Below are 25829 nucleotides of genomic sequence, written 5' to 3'. Positions count from 1 at the left end.
TTGTTTGCTGCTTTAGAAAAAAATTGAGCAATCATGAAATTGGTAAGCTGTGCTTTTTGACCAAATGCAGACTTTCTGCTAAGATCTTTTGTAAAGAATTAGCAAAATTTAGAATCTTTAAAACTTTGAACCAATCTTCTTTAAAGATTGGTTAAAGGTTTGGTATTACTAAGGGAAAAAAATGGTTTAAAAGGCAACAATGATTACACTTTATTCTTATTTAGGTACAAGCCAATAGTTGACCCACTGCTGTACATCAGGCTTCCTTTAGTTATTAAGGTGATTTCCTCTTGCTAATTGTTTCCCAGATTAATTTTAGCACCACTCTGCTTTAGTTACTCCCCATCCAATGCCAAGAAAGCATCCGTTTAGGAATCTCTGCCTGGGCATAGCTGGGATATTTTAGGCATGGTACTCTTGACTAGCAGCTGAAGTGCTGGCCATGAACTGCTGACACCTGTTGAGACGTGCCAGTTTCAATTTCTAAAATTTCCGGAATTTTTTACATGTATCAATTATGAGATCACTTGGTGTATTTCATTTCCTTGTTCATTAAACACTTATTTAGTAGTTGACATGCAGCAGGGAGTATTCTAGGAGCCAAATAGTAAGAGTTTTTTTTTTACTTATTTGGAACATGACTATCTTCCATAGTGATACTTGGAGCTTATTGTGTATGACAGTGATTGTATTTCTGAGAACATAGAGCTATATTGGATTTGTAAAAATCCTGTAGATTATATTTATAATGCTGTAGAGGCAGCTTAATTTTTATGCTAACAAACTTTAAGGCTTGAAGTAGAAGCGCTGCAACATAGGAGGCTCTCTTTGATTATAGGAAGCAAATTTTGATCTGCTAAGTGGAATAGAAGGTGCACTTGAGGTGTTGTTATTTAATGCTTTTACCTTAGAGCATTTGATCCGAATTCTTCCTAGTTTAGTATTCCTTAGTTCTTTTCTTAACTCCACATTTGAGAGAAAAAGTTCACATCATTAGGCAGTTGATGAAGCCTATTTTATTTTTTTCTTCAGAGAAAATTTTCCTAGTGTGAATTAATGATCCCCTGGAAACATCTGGTTCAGAGATTGAAAATTTCATTAAGTGATGGAAACTGGAGATGAGGCAAACCTGACTGAATTACTCTTGCACCACCCTCCCAAACTTTTTTTTTTTTTTTTTTTTTTTTTTTTTTTTTTTGCGGTGCGTGGGCCTCTCCCGTTGCAGAGCACAGGCTCTGGACGCGCAGGCTCAGCGGCCATGGCTCACGGGCCCAGCCGCTCTGCGGCATGTGGGATCTTCCCGGACCGGGGCCTGAACCCGTGTCCCCTGCATCGGCAGGCGGACTCTCAACCACTGCGCCACCAGGGAAGCCCCCTCCCAAACATTTTTGACAGGCATAAAATCTCTTGCCTGGGATACATTAACTAATATGTATGTATTTTCTGTACCTTATTGGAAAGAATGAGTATAGTTTTTAATTGAAAGTACAGTAAGCAAACTCCTTGTTTAAAATTTACAGTCCCTTTGTAAAAACATGAAAATTCAAGTTAACTTACTCTGGATCTTTTTTCTTAAGCTAATTCAAAAGAAATTGTGCATTCCCAATAGCAGTGTATGAGAAATGGCAGCGTCTCTGTATCCCCACCAGCATTTGCTTCCTGTTGCCATTATGTTCTATTTTAGCTCCTGTAAGAGGTGTGCAGTGATATCTTATTGGGTCTTAATTTGCATTTTCCTAATGACTAGTGATGCTGAGCATCTTTCTTGTTTTTAATTTGCCATCGGTATATTCTCTTCCTTGAAATGTCCTTTTTTTGGCCCATTTCTAGTTGGATTTTTTTTTTTTAACTCTTTTAGTTTTGACAGTTCTTTATATATTTTGGATCCAGGTCCTTTTCAGATATGTGGTTTGCAAATATTTTTTCCATCTTCTGTCTTGTCTTTGCATCCTCAGTGGACTCCTTCATGTTAGGTTCTTTTACTTTATAGGACATGTTTTTGGTACAATGTCTAAAAATTCTTACCAAGCTTTAGCTATCAAAGGTGTTCCTTTGTGGTTTTCTCCTTAAAATTTTATAGTTTTACATTTAAGTCTGCGATTTATTTTGACTTAATTTTTATATAATGTGTGAGGTTTGGATTGAGGTCTTCTTTTTTTTTTTTTGGCCTGTGGGTGATGTCTGATCACTCAAGCGCCATTTGTCAAAGACTAAAAGACTACCTTCCTTCTTTGAATTGCTTCTGCATCTTTGTGAAAAATCAGTTGGACTTAATTGTGTGGATCTATTTCTGGGTTCTCTGCTCCATTGATCTGTGATTGATCTGTGTATCTTTCTCTTCACACAGTATTGACTGTTGTAGCTATATAGTAAGTCTTAAAATTGGGTAGACTGATTCTTCCCACTTTATTTTTCTTTTTCAAAATACTTTTAGCTATTCTGGGTCTTTTGCCTTCCCTTATGAGTTTTAGAAAAATCTTGTCAGTAGCTATTAAAAAACCTCATTAGAGTTTTGATAGGAGCAGTGTTAAAGTTTCTTTAAAAGCTAAAGGAACACTTATCATGCTGTCCAATAACACCACAGAACATTTGTCTTGAAAAAATGAAAAATTAACATTCACCAAGTCTGTGTACACTAATATTTACAGTAGCTTTATTTGAAATAGCGAAAAACTGGAAACAACCGAATGTCCTTCAATAGGTAAATGGCTAAGCAAATTGTGGTACTATAACCACCCCCATGGAATGCTGCTCAGCAATGAAAGGGAACATACTGTTAAGACATGCAACAAACACTTGGATGAATTTGTATCATGATGCTGAATCCAAGAAGCTGTTCCAAAAAGTCACATACTGTATGATTCCGTTTATATAACATTCTCAAAATGCTAAAATTTGAGTAAAGAACAGAGCGGTGGTTGCCAGGACTTAGGAATGGTAGGGAGCAAGGGATAGGTGTGACATAAGTTTTAAAAGTTTTTAAATTTTAATTAGTTTTCATGTGTTTTGGGTGTGCTTGAGTTTCTTTCTGTAAAAGCATGACTTACCTTTTTTTAGTGTTACGGACATTTCAGAAAAAATTCAGTTGGCAAAATAGATTTTCTAAAGTTTTCTGTGGAAAAGGGAAAATACATGATATAAGGGAAATTATCTTTTTACACTGTTCACATGCTCTCCAAGCTGGAGTTTTGCAGGCTGCCTTTTTTTCTTCTTAGATATTAATACATTAGGTTACTAAAAGGAAAATAAAAGAATAACATACTTGTGTTTCTACTAAGACTGTTTCAGTCATGAGTTAAATTGTATACTGTATCATTGTCCTGAATTTAGTGATCAAGTGCTTTCCAGATTCCTGAGTTGAGAAAACTATACAATGCTTATCTTTTTAAGGCTCAGCTTTTGAAAACTGCTTACCTGTAAAATGGGGCCAACCCACTTACTTATCTGCTTGGTGAAATATGAAATGCTTGTCATGAGGTAGCAATTATTATATAATGCATTTAGCTAAGAATCTCAGTTTTTAATGGGGTTCTAAACATGGAAATTTCCTCATTGATTAATATCTGTGCCTGAGTGTTTTTCTTCTTGGACATTCTTTTCTTGTCATGAAGAATATATTTTCTGGCTTTTGGCCAGAAGCAGACTTATTTTTACAGTTAGTAATCAGGATAGGAATGGAATTAACACTTGATGGAACTTCAAAAAGAAGAGTTTTCTGAAGACAGTTTTTACTTAAAGGAAAAAAACCAAACTAGCACTTTTAAGATGACAGTAGGGCATGGAAGTGACCTGACTTGTCCCCTTACCTTTCAGCTTAGCATTTGGGGGGATCTTTTCTTACCTTCTCAAAATTAAACAATAGATTGTTTTTTATATGCGTACTATACTTCACTCAAGCCTTTCATAGTTTTCATATTTAGAAGAATAGGAGACTTTTATTTTCAGGTTTCTTGTATGTCTTGTTAAATAATTCAGTTCTCATGTGGTGTTGTTTGCATTAACTTTTTGTCCCCTTCAGGTTTCCTCCTGTTTCATAGTCAACCAGAACAATGTTCTACGCACATTTTGTCCTCAGTAAAAGAGGGCCTCTGGCCAAAATTTGGCTAGCGGCCCACTGGGATAAGAAGCTAACCAAAGCCCATGTGTTTGAGTGTAATTTAGAGAGCAGTGTGGAGAGTATCATCTCACCGAAGGTATGTTTGATGTTGATATTTTTATTCACTTCGTTAATTGTTCATTGATGTGTGAAATAGAATTCTATAAAAACAGCTTCTTAGGCAGGCACCGATGTATACTGGAGGTAAAGAAAATCCATAGCCAGAGTTTCAATTTGATACTCTCTTCTCTTTAAAAATTCTGTTGAGTACACAGATATCTTCATTTGCCTCTTTCAGTGGCAGATAAGCATGGTCGGGCAGTACCCAAATATTTTATATTTAACTTTCTAGATGTTTTTTATACTAAATATGTGTATAGGTATTCCTGATTGAGGAATTTACAAAGTTTTCAAAATAAGGACCCATTAGTTAGAAAATGTTGCAGGGGCCAGATCTAACTATTGATACCTTATCCACGTAGCAAATAGTATCCAGAACACTTGCTCCACCTCAGCTTCCCAGGCCTACTTGCCGTTTCTTGAAGATACCAGAACTTTTCCCCATCGTAGAACTTTTGTACTTGGCCATCTTTCCCTAAATATTTAATCACTGTGTTCCCCTAGAATGGAAGCCTTATGAATGTCCTTACCTTATCTGCCTTGCTTACTACTCTGTTTCTAGAGGAGATTTTATTGATATCCTCTGAAACTTCTGAAGCAGTGGTTTCCACCCTTCTATTTCACAAATAGTATGACTTAATATGTGTTTTTTGTGTTGCCAAGGAAAGACCATTCAAACAAACAGTCACAATTATAGCTACTAACATCATGAGCATTTCATTGAGGAACAGACAGGTTGACTTTAAAAATGTATGAAGGGCTAATCTCAAAATAAAGGTATAGTCCTTGAATATAATTTTTATATATCCACATACACACACATATCACATCTGTGTTTTAAAGGTCCTTTCCTGGGCTTTGTATTTACGCATATGCATACACACATACATGTACCAGTTTTCCTATTTTGAAAGCATTCCAGATTGCAGCTCCCTGCATCAGCATTGGGAGCTCCTCTTAGAATTAACAGTTTGGACAATGCTGGTATAGTGTGTTAAATAAGAGTAGTTCTTTACTGCTGAAGGAGCAAGGGCATCCCAGGAACAAAGGTGGGATGTAGCAGAGACTTGTTCAGAAAAGTTTTCTGGGAAAATAAATGTTTCACAGGAGAGAAGTGAAAGTTTGTATTTGGAATTAGATTAAATTATAAAATTTCTATCTGTATATGGAAATTCAACTGGTCTTAGAGTTATAGTGTAGAATTTATTGGTGTTAAAGATGTTTCTATTATGTTATTTCTAAGACAATACTAATTAGAAAACTTTACAAACGGGGAAATAAGTGACCTGTAGTTCTACCACCTAGAGAAACCTTTAGTATTTTGCTGTGTCTTCTAGACTTTTATGGGTGCATGTGTTATACATGTAATTTTTCTCCTTTTTTATGCATGTATAAAAAAACTGCACTGTAAGTTTTGTAACAGGACTGCATTCAGGAAAAGCTCTGTTCATAACTCTGCCATCATTTTTAATGGTTGCATTGTACATTGTCATAGTCTTTTACCCACAGAACTTAAATACACAAAAAAACCCAGAAACACAACTTGACCAAAACTGAAGTGAGGTTATTTGTGTTTTCATAAATTCTAATGTGTATGGTTATGGGGAGCTGCTGCAGACACTCTTGGGAATGTTTTAATAAACTGCATGTGCACTGCATTACCTTTATAATATTCAAAAAGCTCTGAATTCCAAAACACATTTGGCCCCTAGGACTTCATATAAAGGATTATGGACCTGCAATTTATCATTTTGATTGTGTATGATTTGTTTGACCAGCTTCTTTTGGGAGGGAGGGAAGTAATCCATATTTTTTCCAAATTTTTTGAATTTAATTCCTCGGTCTGTATAATGCAACCATTAAAAATTATGATAATGCTATGAACAGAGCTTTTCCTGGCTGCAGGCTCATTACAAAACAATATAATACAGTTTTTTGTGTACACATGCACACAAAAAGAAAAATTGTGTTTATGCATATATAAAAGCCTAGAAGGCATATTAAAATATTACTAAAGGTTTCTCTAGGTGGTAGGATTACAAGTTTTTGTTTTCCTCTTTTTAAAAAACAGCCATTTAGTAACTGTTACTTGTAAAATCTTTTGTTCTCTGTCTTTCCTTAATGTTGATGTTTAGGAATATAATTATTGGAGCAGGTGATATACTTATTTTAAGATTTCTGATGTGCATTAACAATTGTTCTGTGGGGAAATTGCACCAGTGTGCACTGCTGGTGGAATTGTTTGAGAAGATGATATTTTCTTTTTATAGGTCTGCTTACTGAGTTAGGTGAATGGAGAAAGGAGAAATTGAACTCTTTTCTTGAAATTGCTAAGTGTGGCTAACTTTAACATCCATAAGCAAGTATTGAGGGTGATTTGGCTTAAAAGGATAACAAACTTTTTCATAATATGTGCAGAGTACTTTGTACCCCATTAGGGACACTACAACTTTAAAAACCATTTCTAAGTGTGTTTTTATTTGATTGATTGATTTTGTTTTATTGTGATAGAATATATCACAATAGATATCTCCACAGGGTGAACTGACCTGAAAATTTCTAATGTCTGCTTTTGTTGTGCAGTTCTTGTGGGTGAAATGTTGGTTTAGTCGTTTAGAACAAGTGGCAGAGAAATTGCTCCTTGCAGCTGCATGCGTTCTCTCTCCCCCCTTCCCCTCTCCGTCTCTGGTTGGAACAGCCCCTCTTAAATCCCTGCAGATCAGAGTTTTCCTTGGATGTATAGCCTGTGTTCTTGATTATACCTCCACTCTTAACATGAGCTAGTTCAACAGCAAAAATGCCACACCTCATTTTACCTATTCTGGGACTGAACTCTGAACCAAACTAATCCAGAAAGAAAGACTTGGCCCAAACACCACCTTTTTATTTAATGAGGTGACTACTTTATTATCTGCATTTTTAAGAAATTTACTTTGAGGTAACATTGATTTATAACATTATATAGGTTTTATATTTCTACTTCTGTATACCCCACAGTGTGCTCACCACCAAAAATTTAGTTTTCATCCATTACCATACAGTTGATCCCCTTTAGCCATTTTGCCTTTCCCCCACCCCTTCTCCTAAGGTAACCACTACTCTCTTCTCTGTATCTCCATGTTTTTGTTTAAACACCACCTTTTAAAAGTTGCTAATTCTGGACAAGGTAATGGCATGCCAAGATTGGGGGTTTTTTCCCTCCTTTTTTCTTAGGTGAAGGTGCAGTCAGCAGTAATTTTAAATTTCCTAAGACTACACCATAAAGGGAGATTCTCATTTTCCATTATGAGCAGTATTTTAATTGGGTATTATTTTTCATATCAGGGATTTATCATCAGATAAGTCCTAGATTTAGTTATAAATTTATTACAGTTTTAGATACTTAAGAATTTATAACACTAAACTTCATAATTTATGCTGTTATGAGATGTGACCATAAATATAGAGCCTGAGAGTTATTGTAAATCGGATTCTAGACTGCTATAGAGAGTACCCATATTAAATAAGACAACACATTGTATTTGTAAGTTATAAGGAACATAGTGTACTAAGCATAATTTAAACTTTAAGCAAATATTTAACAGCTTTCTTTGCTACTTAAAAATTTGATGTTTTTATGGTGTTATCTGGAAAACAATCTGGTAAAGTTGAGCTCATGTTTTCTTGTTCTTAAAAAAAAAAATTCTTATTATAACCAGAGGAATTTTGAATCATTCTATTTAGATTGGGTATTTACTTCTCTCATTCTTTTCCAACTACTCTGTCTCATCCCACATACTGGATCCCCCTAAGCACTGATCAAGATCTACCTTGATAAAATACAGGCTGAGGAATGTATTTTCTTGTGAAGAAAGATGGATACCATTATCCTTTATCAGTTAGTATGCTTTCGAGTCAGGTAATAAAAACTCAGTGAAAAGTGGCTTAAACAATAAGGAAATTAACAGTCTTATTTAACTAGAAGTTTAGAAATAGGAAGATCTAGGTTCAGCAGTTCAAAGATGTCATCCAAGGACTCACCTTTCTTAGTTTAGTGGCTTCTTGTCCTCATGCAGACAGCCTTGCAGTTATGGGGGTACTGCAGGCAGCTACAGGCCCCACCTACTCACAGTGCAGGAAGGGGAGAAGGAAGGGAGGGGTGTTCGTTGTTTTGTTTTGTTTTAATTGGGAAAATCTTTCTCAGAAATTCTCTGACCTACTTGACTGAGAAGTTGGCTCAGTCAAGCCAACTTCTCGTTGGCTGAACTGGGTTACATGCCCGCTCAAAAACGAGCACCAGCAGAGAAGAATGAGACAGTCATCCTTCAAGACTGGGGACATTTCACTTCCCAAATAAAATCAGAGTTCAGTTAGCCAGCAAGGAGCAATGACTCTAGATTGGCAACCAAAAGTGCCACATACTTCTTAATGTGCTAATGACAACAGTTCATGGATTGCCTTAATACTTGCTTCATAGCTACCTTCACATCTATATTCATTCATGAATTTCTGCCAGTCTATTCTTTGGGTATACTCAGGAAATTTACAGGTAAAGGCAGTGAGAAATAAAATATACATGACTGTGAGGTAACTTCAAATAAATGGTTAAAAGTATGGAGAGATATAAATTGCCTGTGAATTGCACAACATACAAGCTTTGAAGTAGTCTCTAAATCCAGAAAATTAACTTTATAAATTAGAGTAATGTTAATTCACAGGTGAAGATGGCACTCCGAACGTCAGGACATCTCTTACTGGGAGTAGTTCGAATCTATCACAGAAAAGCCAAATATCTCCTGGCAGACTGTAATGAAGCATTCATTAAGATAAAGATGGCTTTTCGGCCAGGTATTGTTGACTTTTTTGTTTTGTTTTTAACTTTGGAGTTAATCGTGTTTAGTTTAAAAACTGCTAAGCAAATATGCTAGATGAGCGTAGTTTGTTTTGTTTTAATTGCAGTACAGGGAACCCCTTAAAAACGGGGCAGAGCTTAGAGAGGCAGTGTTTCAAGGGAGAAAACCGATTTTATTTTTGTTCTACATATGGAATTATGACAGTTACACCTTTTTTGTTAATCCTTTGGAGTTGCCTTTTTCTTTTAACCCCTTTTTCAGCAATCATCAGAGGTTGAAGTGTGGAAAACTAATTGTTCTGTGATTTTTAAAAAGCTCGGGAAAGAAAATATTAGACTTTTAATTTTTTCCTGAATAATTCTAGTGTATGTTTTTTTTTTTTTTTTTTTTTTTTTTTTTTGGCGGTACGCGGGCCTCTCACCGTTGTGGCCTCTCCCGTTGCGGAGCACAGGCTCCGGACGCACAGGCTCAGCGGCCATGGCTCACGGGCCTAGCTGCTCCTTGGCATGTGAGATCTTCCCAGACCGGGGCACGAACCCATGTCCCCTGCATCGGCAGGCAGACTCTCAACCACTGCGCCACCAGGGATGCCCTTAGTGTAGTCTTAAAATCAAATTCACTTTTAGCTTAAGTTGTTGAGACTTTATTAAATGTTCTCTATAGTTCTTCGTTGTTGTTTTGTTTTAGGTAATAGTTGATTCTAAATTGGACTCTAGCAACCAAACTTGCATCTGCATAGATAATTACTATTGTATAATTTTTTAAAGCATTGACAAAATTTTATTCTGATTAAAATAATCTCAATGTGTAGGAGAGATGCCTTATACCGTAATTTCTACTGTTGTTATATTCTTATACTTCCATTTATTTTAATATATAAATAGTGAAATCTTTGAGATCTAAGATTTGGTTAAAAGTAAAATATTTAGGCGGCGGCCGATGATTTCTTATATGGGGCTACTAAGTGTATTTTGCTTAAATAACATGTTTTGTTTCTTTTTATCTTGTAAAGCAATGCATTTTTATTATAGACCACTTGAAAAATATAGGGGAAAATGTAAAGAAAATTGAAATAATTTAATCCCACTTTCCTAAAATAACCAGTTCCTCTTAACATTTGGGGTATTTTCTTGCAGTCATTCCTTTTCCTCATAAATTTCATGCTTATTTAGAAAACTGTTATTAATATTTATTTACTTGTTGATACGTCCTTTTAAAGACTTCTCAGTTTAATGCATAATTAGTGCTTTGACCTCTTGTAACACAAGTAATGTGGCTAATGATTATTAAAAAAACAAAAGTACTTGAGCTTCAGTGGTACTTTGCAAATATTATCAACCTTCTGGAAAATAACCTTAAGAAATTATACTTTTTTTTTAACATCTTTATTGGAGTATAATTGCTTTACAATGGTGTGTTTGTTTCTGCTTTATAACAAAGTGAATTAGTTATACATATACATATGTCCCCATATCTCTTCCCTTTTGTGTCTCCCTCCCTCCCTATACTGACTTTACCTTCCTTGACCCCTTGATAATTTTTGGTGTAGCCACAGGTCTTCAAGCTTACCGTTTCTTTTCCAGGTGTTGTTGACCTGCCTGAGGAAAATCGAGAAGCTGCTTACAATGCTATTACTTTACCTGAAGAATTTCATGATTTTGATCAGCCATTGCCTGACTTAGAGTATGTCTCTATCTCTCTGTCTCTTCTTTTTTTTTTTTGACTTGGTGTGCAAAAAACATTATTGGCTTACCAAATGCATAGTTTTCTTGGGATGTTTTGACATTGCGTTAACATGTAGCTAGAATGCATGTGCTTTCATTTAGCGTATAAATATGAAACACATAACCTAGAAGTGTTTCTTCTATAAGATCATGTAGAAGATGCCAGCTTTAACACAGCTAAGAGAATTCTGATTTGCTTAGGCCATTGTGTAAACTGAACAGCAGTCTAGCTGTTTGCTTTACATAATGATATCAGTAAAACTTGAACTGTTGCTTCATGATTTTTTTCAGAGGTATATAGTAAAGTCATCTACCAGTTTATCATCTTGGCCAAGCTATACTCAGCCACAATTTTTGTTCTTTTCTTTTTTTAATAAACATATGAGATAACTTTCTATAAAGAGCAAGAAAGGGTCATTGTCACACAACATTTAAGAAGAGAAAGTTGTACAGAGATGGCCATTACAGCAGAATACTGTGGTATGTTTCCCTCTTCTCAAGTCTTCAGAATTCAGCTATGATTACCATGACAGGGAAGTGACTGTCACTTTCCAAGTGATTGAGTAGCACGGTTATCCGAGAAACCCTCTCCACCAATCCCCATTTATTTTTTGACAAATTTGTCTGCTCTTTTAAAAAATGATCTTTGACTTTTAATTATAGGAGTAAATTTATGATTTATTTTGCATTTATTGTGTTAATTAGTGCTAGGCACTATTTGGCTGCTTTACTTTTTCCTCCCTTTCTTTATACTCCTATTTTATTTTTAAAATATTTTTATGGTGGAATTTTTTAACATAGCTAAACAGTAGAGAGATTAGTAAATATTATGAAGCCCAGGTACTGATCATCCAGCTTCTTTCATTATCAATATATTGCCAGTTTTATTTCATGTGTACCATTGGCCCTTAGACAGGTTTCACCTGGGAGGGTCTACTTACGTGCAGATATTTTTTCACTAAATACATGCTACAGTACTACACAGTCTGAGGTTGGTTGAATTAGTGGATGCAGAACCACAGTTACAGAGGGCTGTCTGTAAAGTTATATGTGGATTTTTGACTTCAGGGTCAAAATCCCTAAATCCCACATTGCTCAAGGTCTCAGCTGTATTTCTCCAATTGACCTTCTAGCAACGGATTATTTTAAAGCAAATAACAAATATTTTATTTCATCTGTAAATACCTTGGAATGTATCTCTTTAGAGGCAAGGAATTTTTAAAACAAAGCCATAACACTACCACAGTTTTTTAAAAATTACAGTAATTCTTTAATATAATATACAATCAGCAGTCAAATGCCCCCAGTTGACGCTTAGGCTCCCCCCGCCCTGCTTTGTTTCAGCTACGGTCTATACAGAGTTTCCAGCCTGCATTTGGTTGATATGTCTCAGAAGTCTCTCGTAAGAACCTGTAACAGAGCTACATGTTTTTTGTGTGTTTGTCCTTGCCATTTATTTGCTGAACAAACCTGGTGATTTGTTTGGAAGTATTTACATTCTGAATTTGGTCGATGGTGTTCCACATTTGTACTAAACAGTCTCAGAAAAGCCAGTAACTTCAGTGTTCACATAGCCTGTAAGTTGCAGGGCCCTGATGAAAACCCACGCCTATCTAGCCCATGCATCTGTAAGTTTTTGCGCTGTAGACCATGTTGCCTTATGTAGTGATTTCAGCATATTATATTTTGCTTGCTGGTCATTAACAGTTTTAAAATTTAAATACAAATTAACTTCCACATCATTTAGATTCTTGGATTGTATTTATTTAATATTAAATATTTAGGCTCCATAGGTTGTATGTATGGTTTTTTTTCTTGCTTATATAAAGAATTGAGATGTGTGTTCCCTTATAAATACATTACAATGAGACTTGAGACTACATTGTATTTGAAATTCTCTTAAAGTGACATCGATGTGGCCCAGCAGTTCAGCCTGAACCAGAGTAGAGTGGAAGAGATAACCATGAGAGAAGAAGTTGGAAACATCAGTATTCTACAAGAAAATGATTTTGGTAATAGAGAAACAAATCATTAGCCACTAGCTATAATGTTAAAATTATGTTATGTAATATATTTAGGGTAACCTAAATTTGGATCTTATATTTGAATTTTCTCATGCACCAGAATCAGTTTATGAAATATAATAAAGATTTAAAGTTTAAACTAGATGTTTTAATATTCAAAGAAAAATAAGACTTCAGTAAGCAAATGTGACATTATAATTAAAATAAATCATTAGCCATTTTCTTTTGATTCGGTGATGTTTCTAACTTTTTTTCAACTAATGACCAACTAAAATTTGTTTAGGTGACTTTGGAATGGATGATCGTGAAATAATGAGAGAAGGTAGCGCTTTCGAGGATGATGACATGTTAGTGAGCACTGGTGCTTCTAACCTCCTATTAGAGCCTGAACAGAGCACCAGCAATCTGAATGAGAAGATTAACCATTTAGAATATGAAGACCAATATAAGGATGACAATTTTGGAGAAGGAAATGATGGTGGTATATTAGGTAAGTCACAACAAGGTGATTATTCTAACATAATTTCTTTATTTAGTTGCGGGGTTTTAGAGCAGTTGCTAATTCTTAGTCTTGAGCATCTCTCTAGGTATATATGTGTGAATTGTCACCAGTTGGTTCAGTAAAAGTTTTCTGTAAACCTGTAGCCTAAAAATGTTTTAACAATACCTAATTTTGTTTAAAACTGCTTGTCTTGGAGTTTTAAGTTTTACTAATTCTTCGAAGTGCTCTATTTGTGTTTAAGTAAATATATGTTTTCAAATTAAGAGATTTTTTTCGTATGTTAAGTGTTTTATACTTTTGTGTACTACCTTGAAGAGAACAGATGCATAATGAATACAGATTTAAATTTTTTAATTTAATCCATTTTAACATTATTTTTCCAGTGATTGGCTATTGTTCTTTTAGCATTTCTTTTTCAAATTGTAACTAAATTACATTCCGTATTTCAGATGACAAACTTATTAGTAATAATGACGGCGGTATCTTTGACGATCCCCCTGCCCTGTCTGAGGCGGGGGTGATGTTGCCAGAACAGCCTGCGCATGATGACATGGATGAGGATGATAATGTATCAAGTAAGCATTTCATGTTCAGTGATCCTGGGCATGACGTGTGGCATCCAAAAAGATATTTACTGTAGAAGACCAAAAACTAAGTTTCAGCTTTTAATGAGCTGTAAATCTCCTTAAAAACAGTGCTTATGATTGAGTCTCTTTAACCCTGTGTTCCGCCCCCTTTTTTGGGCAATAGGTCAACTGGAGAGACCTCCTTATAACTAGAAAAGTGTTTTTTCTTTGGAACCCGTGGGTTTCTTTCAGTTACTCAAAGGGATTTTTTTCCCCTCATTTGCTGGATATATATTATTAAATAGCCAAGCCTTTTGTGACCAAATTTCTGCTTTTACAGTGGGTGGGCCTGATAGTCCTGATTCAGTGGATCCTGTCGAACCGATGCCAACTATGACTGATCAAACAACACTTGTTCCAAATGAGGAAGAAGCGTTTGCTTTGGAACCTATTGATATCACTGGTGAGCAAACAAACTTTTCGACTTAGAACTTTTTCTAGTTCTGGCTCATGTCCACTAATCTGCTGCTCATTTTAAATATAACTAAACTTCTTTTCTCCTTTGTTAGTTATCTATTATGGAAACTTTAATTCACTTATAATTCGAATATCTTACAGAGTATCTTTACAAGTTGCTGTGAAATAAAAGTATGGAACAAGCTTTCTGCCAATAAATATCGTAGTCTTTGGGGGTTACAAAAATGCCAACAGGTCACATGTGTAACAGAAAGCATTGCAAGGCATTTTTCAGTAAAGTACAAGATTGATCAGTTATCTTCCAAAATTCTAGATTTCTGTGTATGGTTTGGGCTACAATCTGGGAAAATCTAAAAATACTTTTAACTGGAAATATCAAAGGTTCTAAAATCAGTATTTTTCTTATACTGCTTATTAAGAAGCACAGCAAAGCATATTTAATTGGGGGTGCTGCTTCTGAGTAAAAGAGGCAGTATGTAATTTGGATGAGAAACTTTAAAATTTCTAGATGGTGTATGGGTACAATGGGGTAGAATACTTTAAGTCATTTACAGTATAATTCAAGTTACTGTTATTACTTCTAAGTAAAACAAGATTAACTTTTTGGGTTTCCTACTTAGAATCTGATCACCAAAAATTCTGATTTGGGCTTCTGGTTTAAAAAGAGTACTTACTGTGTAGCTATATTTAGGAACTAAAAATATAAAAATGAACAAGTCTTTATCCTTGTGGAACTTAAATAATAGGGGAACATGGGTAATTAAGTAAATTATATACTATATTATTGACAGATATTACAGAGCTCTATAAACAAGGTAAGAGGGACATATACTGCAGTGTTTAAAATAGGATAATTGAGCTTAGCCAGCTGTTACAAAAACTTGAACTTTTTAATTTCAAGGAAGGGAACTCAGTAGCTGGAGGACAGGGCCTGGACAGAGGCTGTAACTGTATAACATCTTTTTGAATCTTGAATTTTGAACCACATGAATATTTTTAAAACCTATGGGGTATATAACATGTATGACAATGAAATCTTGAGGAATTTATTTAATACCATGAGCTTTTCTGTATCTTAAGAAATTGAGATAATGTTACCTCTTTGTAAGAGTCTAGTAAGGATTAGAAATGAGGATACAAAAAGTGTACAGGATGGAGTTCTGGGTTCATCTGACTGGGTTTGGGCTTGTTTCACTTTATCAAGCTGCTTGTGCAGCTGCCATACATGAATTGTAACTTCCAATAAAAATCATGGTAGTTGCAACCTTTTATGGAGTCCTCAATCTATGTCAGACATCGTACTAAATATTTTACAATCCCCTATAAGTGGTTGGCCATATTTCAAATGAGAAAATGAAGAGGTTAGCAAAATGAAGTTAACTTTTCTTAATGGTCACTCACTTAATAAGCGGCAGAACCTAGGACTTGAGTCCAACTCTGAACCAAGTGTGATGTGTTTACAATATAAAGCTACATGGGCAAGAATGAATTGGCTCTTGCCATTATTTTGCTCATTTTGTGCTAAAAGTCAACATTCATTCATTCAGCAAATTTTTATTGAACACCTATTGTACGCTAGCCTCTATATGGTACTTGGGAAATATCACTTAAAACAGATTCTACCCTCATGAAAACTTAACTTCTCTTCTAGGTGTTTAGAAAAGTAGGAATATAATGAGACCAAATCTGGTAGTTGTATGTTTCATGCTGGCCTCAGAAAAAATGACCTTATTTTCTTATATCATGCCAGTCAAAGAAACAAAAGCCAAGAGGAAGAGGAAGCTAATTGTTGACAGTGTCAAAGAGTTGGATAGCAAGACGATTAGAGCCCAGCTTAGTGATTACTCCGATATTGTTACTACTTTGGATCTGGCGCCACCCACCAAGAAATTGATGATGTGGAAAGAGACCGGGGGAGTGGAAAAACTTTTCTCTTTACCTGCTCAGCCTTTGTGGAATAACAGACTACTGAAGGTAATATAGTTTGCAGAATTTTAAATTTCATATAGATTTTGATCATTTTTTAAAATAAACTTTAAAAACTTCTGTTTGAATCATTTTTGATCAGGTATTGCTCAGTGATATAGCATCTTCTCTTTTTTTTCCTCCCTTAAACAACAGTATACTGAACATAAACCTGATCTGAAAGATCATGATAAGTGACACCTGCATTTCTAAAAGATGTAGAATTAATCTTCACTATTCTAAAAAGCCACTGATGTCTTTAATAACAGTTCTCTCTCCTCAACTTTCTATGATACATTACCACTTCTGTTGCCTTGGTGTGTACTGTGGTTCCAGTCTGCAATCTTTAGATGTTGCTTTCTGGCTAAAACAAGGGGTCGTTCTGCTTTTCCCACAGTACAGAAATCTGGCTTTATGAGAGTTTTTTTTCACTTACAGGCCCTTTCTGCTCACTTTAGGTTCCAGACTATTCTAAAGCAAAGTTCTGAGGCATCGTAGAACCAATTGATTTTTACTATAAAGTGTTTAAAGCAGCAAGGCTTTGGTAAAACTGCTGTATATTGGAAGCACAATCGTAGAATCATTTGGAAGAAGGTTTTGAAGTGGTTTTTTTTTTTTTTTGACTCAGTGGTCTCATTGTCAGGAATTTTTCTTAAGGAGTAATTCAAAATATGGAAAAAGCCACTTCTATAAAGATGTCCATTAATTATTATTTACAGTTAAAATAGTGAAGAATCATTCAAGTGTGGCATATATATACACGCACATATATATTTACTTCCACTCAGTGGAATATTCAATCATTAAAAATACTAGAAATGATAGTTAATGAAATTACTGTACAATATTAAGTGAAAAAGGCAGTATGCAAAGCTGTTGGGTATGATTTCAGTTAGATTGTTTTAAGTGTATGAATATGAAAATAAACTGCAGGTAAATAAATTTAGAACTTTAGGGTTATCTCCAAGTTATGAGACAATGGTTAAAAATTTCATTCTCAACTTTTCTAAAATTGCAAGTGAAAATAATTTTTACATAGAGGATTTCAAATTATAAAGTAGAATGAAGCATGAATATAGCATTAAGTAGAAATCATGCTAAATTATATATACAGATAGTTAAAACATACTTATGGAAAATAGTAATGCCAGTGGTAGGTTTTCGGTTCATGTGATTTATAGTAGAGATTTTATAATTGATATTTATTTCTTTATTTAATAGCTGTTTACACGCTGTCTTACACCACTAGTACCAGAAGATCTTAGAAAAAGGAGGAAAGGAGGAGAGGCTGATAATTTGGATGAATTCCTCAAAGAATTCGAAAATCCGGAGGTTCCCAGAGAGGACCAGCAGCCTCAGCAGCAGCAGCGTGACGTCATCGGTCTGTTCCACTGGAATAGTTCCCTGATACGATCGCAGTGAACATTGGCTTAGAATTTACCTGTATATTGCCAGAGTAAAAGAAATCAGGAACAAAGACGTATTCTCAAACTTTTGGACAGGGAAATACATGCCTTATATTCTCTGATTCCTTTGTTAGCTGGGAAGTTTTCTGTTTTCAGAAAGGTCTGAGGTCTAGGACTTGGCCGAGTGATAGTCTACTAAAGGATTGTCCTGCCTTGGAGGTGGGACGTGTCCTTCTAAAAACCTCTTCCCACCTTTAAATGTATTATAAATGTAGTAACCTTTGTGGAGGTAAAATTTTATTCAGCCTTCTTCATTAGGGAAAGTCTTAGCATATTAGTATTAAATGGTTCTAGAATGTTGAGGACTGTATGACCGTTGTTCCCTCTTCATATGATCGATTGCAGATGAGCCCATTTTGGAAGAGCCAAGCCGCCTCCAGGAGTCAATGGAGACCAGCAGAACAAACCTGGATGAGTCAGCCATGCCTCCACCACCACCTCAGGGAGTTAAGCGAAAAGTGGGACAGATGGACCCAGAACCCATGATCCCTGTAAGCACAGCTCTCCAAGATGTTTGGGGTGTGGGTGTGCGGGCAATGTTTTAGATCCCTAGTAACAGCAAGTGTTATTTAAGGAGACCTTTTGAAGTGTCTTGGTTTGGGCAGAAAATAGTAAGGAATGGGTCCAGAAAGAATGACAGCTGAGGATCAAAACACAATATCATGTAAGTGGGAGGTGTTCTTAGGAGTTTTTCTGACTCTGCTTCACAGTGGACTAAAGTGAGCATCCTTGGCTAATGTGGACTCCTTGACTCTGAACTTGGTTCTGGTTTTTACTTTACTTCTCAAACATTAGCCCATATTAGCCCACGGTGAATCCGACAGTCTAGATAGAAAGTAAAGCAGCATATGGAACCTGTTAAGTACGTTGTGAGTAAAATGAAACAAACTTCCTGCTAATAATAACTTTGTCAGCAAGATGGAACATTTTTTCTCTGGTTTTATTGATATAATTGACATATATAAATTGTATTAGTTTTGGGTGTGCAATAGATAATGATTTGATAGATGTATATATTGTGAAATGATTATTACCATGGTAAGTTCAGTTAACATCCATCACCTCACAGAATTAGATTTTTTTCTTGTCACGAGAACTTTTAAGATCTACTCTTAGCACCTTTCAAGTACATAGTATATAGTTGAACCTCCTTATCCATGGATGTATACTGAGGGCTGTCTGCAGTACGAGACTTGAGCATCTGTAAATTTTAGTATTCACAGGGGATCCTGAAACCAATCCCCTGTAGATACTGAGGGACAGCTGTATTGTTAATTGTAATCATCATACTGTGTATTAGATCCCCAAAACTGACTGTGACCAGTATCTACTCGTTTCCCCCACCCCCTAGTAACCACCATTCTACTCTCTAGTAACCACCATTCTACTCTCTGCTTCTGTGAGTGTGAGCTTTTTAAGATACTTAAGATTCCACATGTAAGTGATATATCTATCATGCAGGATTGAGCGTTCTCTGATTTATTTCACTTAGCATAATGCCTTCAGGGTCCATCCATGTTGTCACAAAAGGCAGAATTTCCTTCTTACGGTGAATGATATTTCGTTGTGCACGTATATCATATTTTCTTTATCCATTTATGTGTTGATGGATACTTAGGTTGTTTCCATAGCTTAGCTATTATAAATAATGCTGCAGTGAACATGGAAGTGCAGATATCTTTTTCAGATAGCAATTTTATTTCCTTTGGATAGTGGCTGCACCAATATACATTCCCACCAACAGTGCAAGAGGATTCCCCTTTTCTCCTCATCCTTGCCAACACTTGTTATCTCTTGTTTTTTGGGTGATGCTTTATTGTGGTTCTTATTTACATGCCCCTGATTAGAGATGTTGAGCACCTTTTCATGTACCTGTTGGCCATCAGTATTGCTGTCTTCGGGAAAATGTCTGTTCAGATCCTCTGCCCATTTTAATCAGTTTGTTTTGCTCTTAAGTTGTGTTGCATTCTTTATATATTTTGGATATTAATCTCTGATTTGCAGATATATTAGTTTGATGAAGTCCTACTTGTTTATTTTTGCCTTTGGTGTCAAATCCAAAGTTGTCAGGACCAATGTTTTCTTCTAGGATTTTTATGGTTTCAGGTCTTAGATTCAAGTCGTTAATCCATTTTAGTCTTTTGCATGCGTCTGTCCAGTTTTCCCAACACCATTTATTGAAGAGATTGTCCTTTCCTCATTGTATGCTGCTTTGTGCTAAATTAATTGACCATATATGCAGAGGTTTATTCCTAGACTCTATTCTCTTCCGTGTTCTGGTTTATTCCTTATAAATATTCCTGTATATCTTTAATACTAAGCAGTTTTAGGCTATCTTATATACTCATCCAGTTGCTGAAAAAAGGTAAAGCAACGTCTTGCTACTTCATTTAGACTGGCTACCATTAAGTTCACTTCGTGTTCCTATCCTGAGTATAAAGGAAGGAGGTGGTCTGGTTTAAGGCTTCCCAAGCTTAAGTCTATAGAATAAATTAACTCTGGGCAAAGGGAGGCTTTTCGGTACCTTAGGCTCTTGGTTCAGCCTCCATCATCAAGACATTGGCAAAAGAATATTCTTTGCCAATTTTAACAACTAGTTCTCTATGCCCTCGGATGGTAAGGAGTTGTAAAAAAAAAGCATTTTTGAGTTCAGGAACAGGAACAAGTAATTAGTGGGTTACTCTAGTACCACTCTCCGGGTAGTTGTTCCCTTGTCACTCTTAATGTTCTCATGTGTTAGTATTAAGTCCGAGAAGAAAGAAATTCAAGAAATGGACCCAGAAAAATAGTCTCCTCCTTCCTAATATTTGCTGCTGGAAGAGCACAAAGGCTCTTATTTCGAGCTCAGGCTGAGTTGCAGTAGCCCTTATACAGCAATGGTCGACAGTACCAGGCTAATTAATGTTCGAGCCTTTTTGCGTTGCCCTGGAGTCAGTGGGTTCTGTTCAGTCCTAAAATGCTAATACAGAAAGTGTTGAGGGTTTTTTCTTGTTTGCAAATTCCTAACATAGAATTAAACAAAACACTTTTGTTCTAAGATAATGAATGGATTAATTTCCTTTGTAAAGTACTTTAATGTTGTGGCTTTACAGTAAAAGAACAAGATGTGTAATCAGGTTTTGATTATGAGGAAGTGTGAAGATAAAGTATTTCTTTCCATTTTGAAAACTGCAGCAACTACATGCATGTTTGCATAGTTAAGAGAAGCTACCCTGGAAATGTGCCTCTGAACTTGCCTTATCTTTATTGCTTTAAGCCTCAGCAGGTAGAGCAGATGGAAATACCTCCTGTAGAGCTGCCCCCAGAAGAGCCTCCAAATATTTGTCAATTAATTCCAGAGTTAGAACTTTTACCAGAAAAAGAAAAGGAGAAAGAGAAGGAGAAAGAAGATGATGAAGAGGAGGAGGTAAGAAAACGTAAAAAAAGATCTGATGAATAAATTCCCATTCTAGGTTTAGCGAAAGTCTTCAACCAGCTCTTACTATTTTTCACCTTGGAGCTGAGTTCATTGTGGTGGAGCATCAGAGTGATGAAAAAATTTTGAATATAAGCAGAACTTAGCCAAATTCTTAGTGATCTAGACCATCATTAAGAACTTCAGATGTGCTGTGTTCTCTCTCATTTGTCCCTTGGGGGCTTTTCAAGGACATGGGACTTGCCCTTTCACTGATTTCTTGACTTCTGAATTGTTTGTGAGCTGCTTTTGTTATTGTGTGGTCAGCTATTAGCATCTGCCTCTAATCTATTTGTGTGGATTTTGCTTTTTCATTAGACTGGAGTGGTTTGTCCTGGGGCATGCTTTGGCTGTTCAAGTTTTTTCTTTCCCTCTTTTCCTGGATCTTTAAGGTTGTATATTAGAATGTGTATTCTTCTATTTGATGTTCTGTCAAATATTTTAAAGTTTCTTCCAATTTTCATTACCGTCTGGTCGTGTTTGTAATTTATGCCAGCATAGACTTCATAACCATTTAGTGCTTAACACGAGCCTTTTAGTGCTTAACATGAGCCTTATACTGTTTTAAAGTCAGAATGTAGCCCCGAAGCTCTTCCAGCCTGTGTGCTAGAGTATCTCAGCCTTAGTGTTCAATTAGCATTTAAAATTATACTTTCTATGTTAAGCTGTTATTAACTCCTGGTTCTTTGGATGTGGTGATAGTTGCAGCATAGCCTGGAAGCATCTCAGCTGTTGCCCCATGCCAACTTAAGACAGGCTTGTAGGTGGCAGGTGACTGGCAGCCACGCCACTCCAGTTAAATATATATTATAATTATAGCCCATTGCTTTTAAAACACTGTATGGAACAGTATTACTTACTCATCTTTGCTAGCCTGCAGGCTCTTTGGTAGTGGTCCATAGTGAGATTAGGAATTTTCTGGAATACCATCGTCCAGAAAATCATGCTACAAAAAAAATACATAAATATACATTCAGTTAAAATAAACAGTATGCTTAGTGACATAGTTGGTTTATTTCCTTGCTTAAGTTTCTTACCTTAGCAAGGGCCGGTAATGCATAGCTCGCCAACCAGCGATAGTCCATGGACCAGACCGTGTAGATCACACACTTATAAGACCAGTACAGAGTCATATATTCAGTTAACTGCTTGCAGGTACAGAGGATTTTCTTTTGTAATTTAAGAAGGATGTCGAACTAGATGCTAAGTGATTTTTCCATTGGTCAAAATGCACACAATTTAGAGCTTTCAGGAGATACGGAAATGCTTCATTTTGTAGCAGTTTTGGCAGTTTTTTGTTTTTGTGTGGGGGTCATTTTCACTCAGGATGAAGATGCCTCAGGGGGTGATCAGGATCAAGAGGAAAGAAGATGGAACAAAAGGACTCAGCAGATGCTTCATGGTCTTCAGGTAAAGTCTTAGAGAAAAAATTGCATCAAAGGCTTTTGGCAGTGTTTCCTTAAAAAAAAAAAAAAAATTAACCAGAAAACCTTTTGTGAAACTTTTTGCAAAACCACACACCTTAAACTATTTTAATACATAAGCTGTTGGGCTAAGAGTAAGCCTGGAAAGCATCCAGGTGAACACTTTCCCGTGGTTACCCTGCAAAGCAGAGCTCCTTTGTGTGTGCACATTTTCTTACTTTTGGTTGAGCAAATTTAATGGGTTGAATCACTAAATTTGTCAAATCATTGTACAGTGTCATTTATCCTTGGGCCTTAATGTGTCAGATACAGAGGAGATACCTTGAGTGTCTATGAAATACCAGGCAAGGCGCTCAGGTCTCCTAAAATAAATTCAAAGGAGAGTTGACAGTTTTCAGAACTGTAAGTGCTAGATGAAATTGATAGATGAACTGATTTTATTAATTAGAAAAAATGAATCATCTATATTAGGTTGCCCCAACAAATGTTAACTTTGCCCCCTTGCCTTTTTTAATGTGAGAAACACCCTGGTACTGTTCAAAAATCTACTCCTAGCCCCCAACAGAATATACAGTATACTTTTTTCAGTATCCAAAAGTAGTATCCTTTTAAAATTACTACTTCATTGTGTAGATTATTTTCATTTAATTCTTCCTTTCATTTCAGCGAGCTCTCGCTAAAACTGGAGCTGAGTCTATCAGTTTGCTTGAGTTGTGTCGAAACACGAACAGAAAGCAGGCTGCAGCAAAGTTCTACAGCTTCCTGGTTCTTAAAAAGCAGCAGGCTATTGAGCTGACACAGGAAGAACCGTACAGCGATATCATTGCAACCCCCGGACCAAGGTTCCACATCATTTGAGCCGCGAGAAGCATTATAGCTAGTGTTCATTTCACTAGTGTGTACAAATTGCCCCCATGTGTAGGGCACACAGAACCCTTCAGAACCCTTCAAGAAAATTTAGATTTTTGTGTGTACAAAGTCCCTGCCTCTTTCTTCATGTTTTCTGGTATTTTAAATTTATCAATTAAGGGAAACTGCTTGTATGGTGTTTGTGCTCTGATGGAGAAAACAAGTACCCCAAGTTTATTTTAACAGTCCAGAACAGATTTGTGCAATATTGGCGCATATAATACTGTTGAGTAGCAGTGGAAAGTCAGGGTTTTTATCTTAGTTCTCCATTAATGCATTGTAAAGGAGAACTTTTCAGGAAAAAATGCCTGACAGTTAATAACTATAGTGTGAATCGTCTTTTCCCACCAGCACCGGGCAGTCTTCTTCGTAACCATTGTGCTTTAGGGATGGTGCCCAAAGCAGAGATTGTCCTCTTAGGTTTTAAAGTACAATTCCACACTTGATCATGGGGTTGTGTGAAATTGTACTGTAACTAATCCCTTTCAGCTACAAAAAAATAGGACTTGGTTTAAAGTGCCCTATTTTTTGTAAATCATTCCATTTGAACCTTTTTAATGAATCTTACTATCCTGAAATCTCTTGTTTTAGTGAGGCTCTAAAATGAGCAGAAATAGACTTTTTAGCGTAGAATGAATATAAAAAGCATTTATAACTTTCCAGGAGCTATAAATCAAAGTTTTAAAAAGATGTTTGGATATATTTGAGTATTCAGATCATGAAAATAGAAATTGCTATGCCAACTGAAAGGACAAACTGATGGGAAATCGTACAACTGGTTGACTTAACCTTTAAGCAGACAGTGCTGTAAAAACTAATGGCTTCTCTGATATTTATTATGTTTTAGTACTGATCATTTTTTCCAGTGCTTGCACACTCCTGTGTTTGGAACTCTAATAGCTTTGCAACAGAAATCCAGTATCCGGTTTCCTATAATTTAAGTGAAGAAAAACACATCCAAATAAAGGCTTTAATATTAACAGATCAGATAGCACCAGGAATTATGTGACTGTTACGATTATCAATACATGTCTTAACATTTTAGGGCAAAATTACACACTGAAAAGTTCTAGCTTTTAAGTGTTGGCACTTTTGTGGAAAACAAAAATCACTCAGACTTCAGTGTATACCCAATAATTTTAAATTATGTGAGATGTTTTAAATTTGTGAACTCGTAATTACTGTTTTGATGATTCAGTTTCTTGAGAATGGTAATTGTATAAAATTGCTGTTGCCGCTTTATTTTCAATATGATGTGCCTGTAAACCATGGTTTTTTCTCCCTTTGTATAAAGACATTGTAGATAATTGAATGTTTGATTATAGAAAGGTCATTAGTTTCTTGTTACACATTTTGTTAGTCTGGTTTTTGTTGCTTATCAGGTTTAATATTGTTCTTGAAAATAGTTGATGCTATGTTATGTATAACTTTTCTAATAAAAGTTGTGTTATAAGCTGTAAATTTTGAGGTATTGGTATTCAGTTGGTGGCACTCCCCAAGAAAACATCGCTTCATCTTTTTTGCCCTATCTTGAATAATTATCCATACAAATAGTAAGTGAACTTTTCAAGAGGTCTTAGAGTAAAAAACAAATCGTTACAATGGCTGGTACTGAGGAATCTCTGGGGCATAGATCAGGCCTGTAACTGCTAAGTACATAACAAATTACGACATGCCTATGGTTCTTGGTGCCCTAAACAATTGTAGCCCATGGGCAACGTCCTGGAGATTTTCTGGGGCCATCTGAGAAGCCTAGCTTAGCCAGGGCTTTCGGTAGGTAACTTGGAATGTATCCACCTTTGCATTCAAGCATCTGACTTGTCCTGCCACCAGCTGTGAGCTTTAAGACATTCAAGACTTTATGGTTTAAGTAAGCCGTGCTGTATCTTCCGCATAAATAGTTTAATACTGTTTATAATAGAAAAACCAATGTTTACTAAACACCAATTAGCCTCAACCCGAAGATGCTTTAATTTGAGGCTCACCACCTGTGGTCAAGACAGCCTAGTAAAGAATTGCAGCCTAATATGGAAGTCATGGGCGCCTCGAATACAGCATGCCAAAGTACCTGCAGATAGTCCAACGAGAAAAAGCTCTTGCTAAGATTTGAAAGATAACTCAGTGTGGTAATGGTTTTATTATCAGGTATAGCAGAACCATGAGTATTCAACTTGGGACTAAAAAGCCTAGGTAGAGATGTGAGAGTGGAATCCTGCCCCTTGACTTCCTTCCTCAACTTAGAGCTAACAAAAAGGGTGCAGTAGGGCTTT

General features: G+C 35.9%; 1 protein-coding gene across 2 annotated transcripts in view; it reads left to right on the top strand.

Moving 5' to 3' along the window:
- Positions 1 to 25020, top strand: part of RAD21 (RAD21 cohesin complex component) — a 28191-nt gene extending 3171 nt beyond the window's left edge. The window contains exons 2-14 of one of the 2 annotated variants that reach the window (XM_033419922.2): positions 4019 to 4193; positions 8914 to 9043; positions 10632 to 10731; positions 12678 to 12784; positions 13080 to 13286; positions 13748 to 13873; positions 14205 to 14327; positions 16092 to 16315; positions 17528 to 17687; positions 18118 to 18263; positions 21029 to 21178; positions 22553 to 22636; positions 23317 to 25020. In XM_033419922.2, the coding sequence (XP_033275813.1) occupies positions 4050 to 4193; positions 8914 to 9043; positions 10632 to 10731; positions 12678 to 12784; positions 13080 to 13286; positions 13748 to 13873; positions 14205 to 14327; positions 16092 to 16315; positions 17528 to 17687; positions 18118 to 18263; positions 21029 to 21178; positions 22553 to 22636; positions 23317 to 23508 (1893 nt within the window). In that variant the 5' untranslated portion in view covers positions 4019 to 4049 and the 3' untranslated portion in view covers positions 23509 to 25020. The remainder of the gene's footprint in view (positions 1 to 4018; positions 4194 to 8913; positions 9044 to 10631; positions 10732 to 12677; positions 12785 to 13079; positions 13287 to 13747; positions 13874 to 14204; positions 14328 to 16091; positions 16316 to 17527; positions 17688 to 18117; positions 18264 to 21028; positions 21179 to 22552; positions 22637 to 23316) is intronic. The other variant, XM_033419923.2, reaches the window with a different exon arrangement.
- Positions 25021 to 25829: the final 809 nt, after the last annotated feature.

This window comes from Orcinus orca, chromosome 17, assembly GCF_937001465.1.
Source record: "Orcinus orca chromosome 17, mOrcOrc1.1, whole genome shotgun sequence".
Classification (NCBI taxonomy): Eukaryota; Metazoa; Chordata; class Mammalia; order Artiodactyla; family Delphinidae; genus Orcinus; species Orcinus orca.
This window is presented reverse-complemented; position numbering and strand designations above follow the sequence as displayed.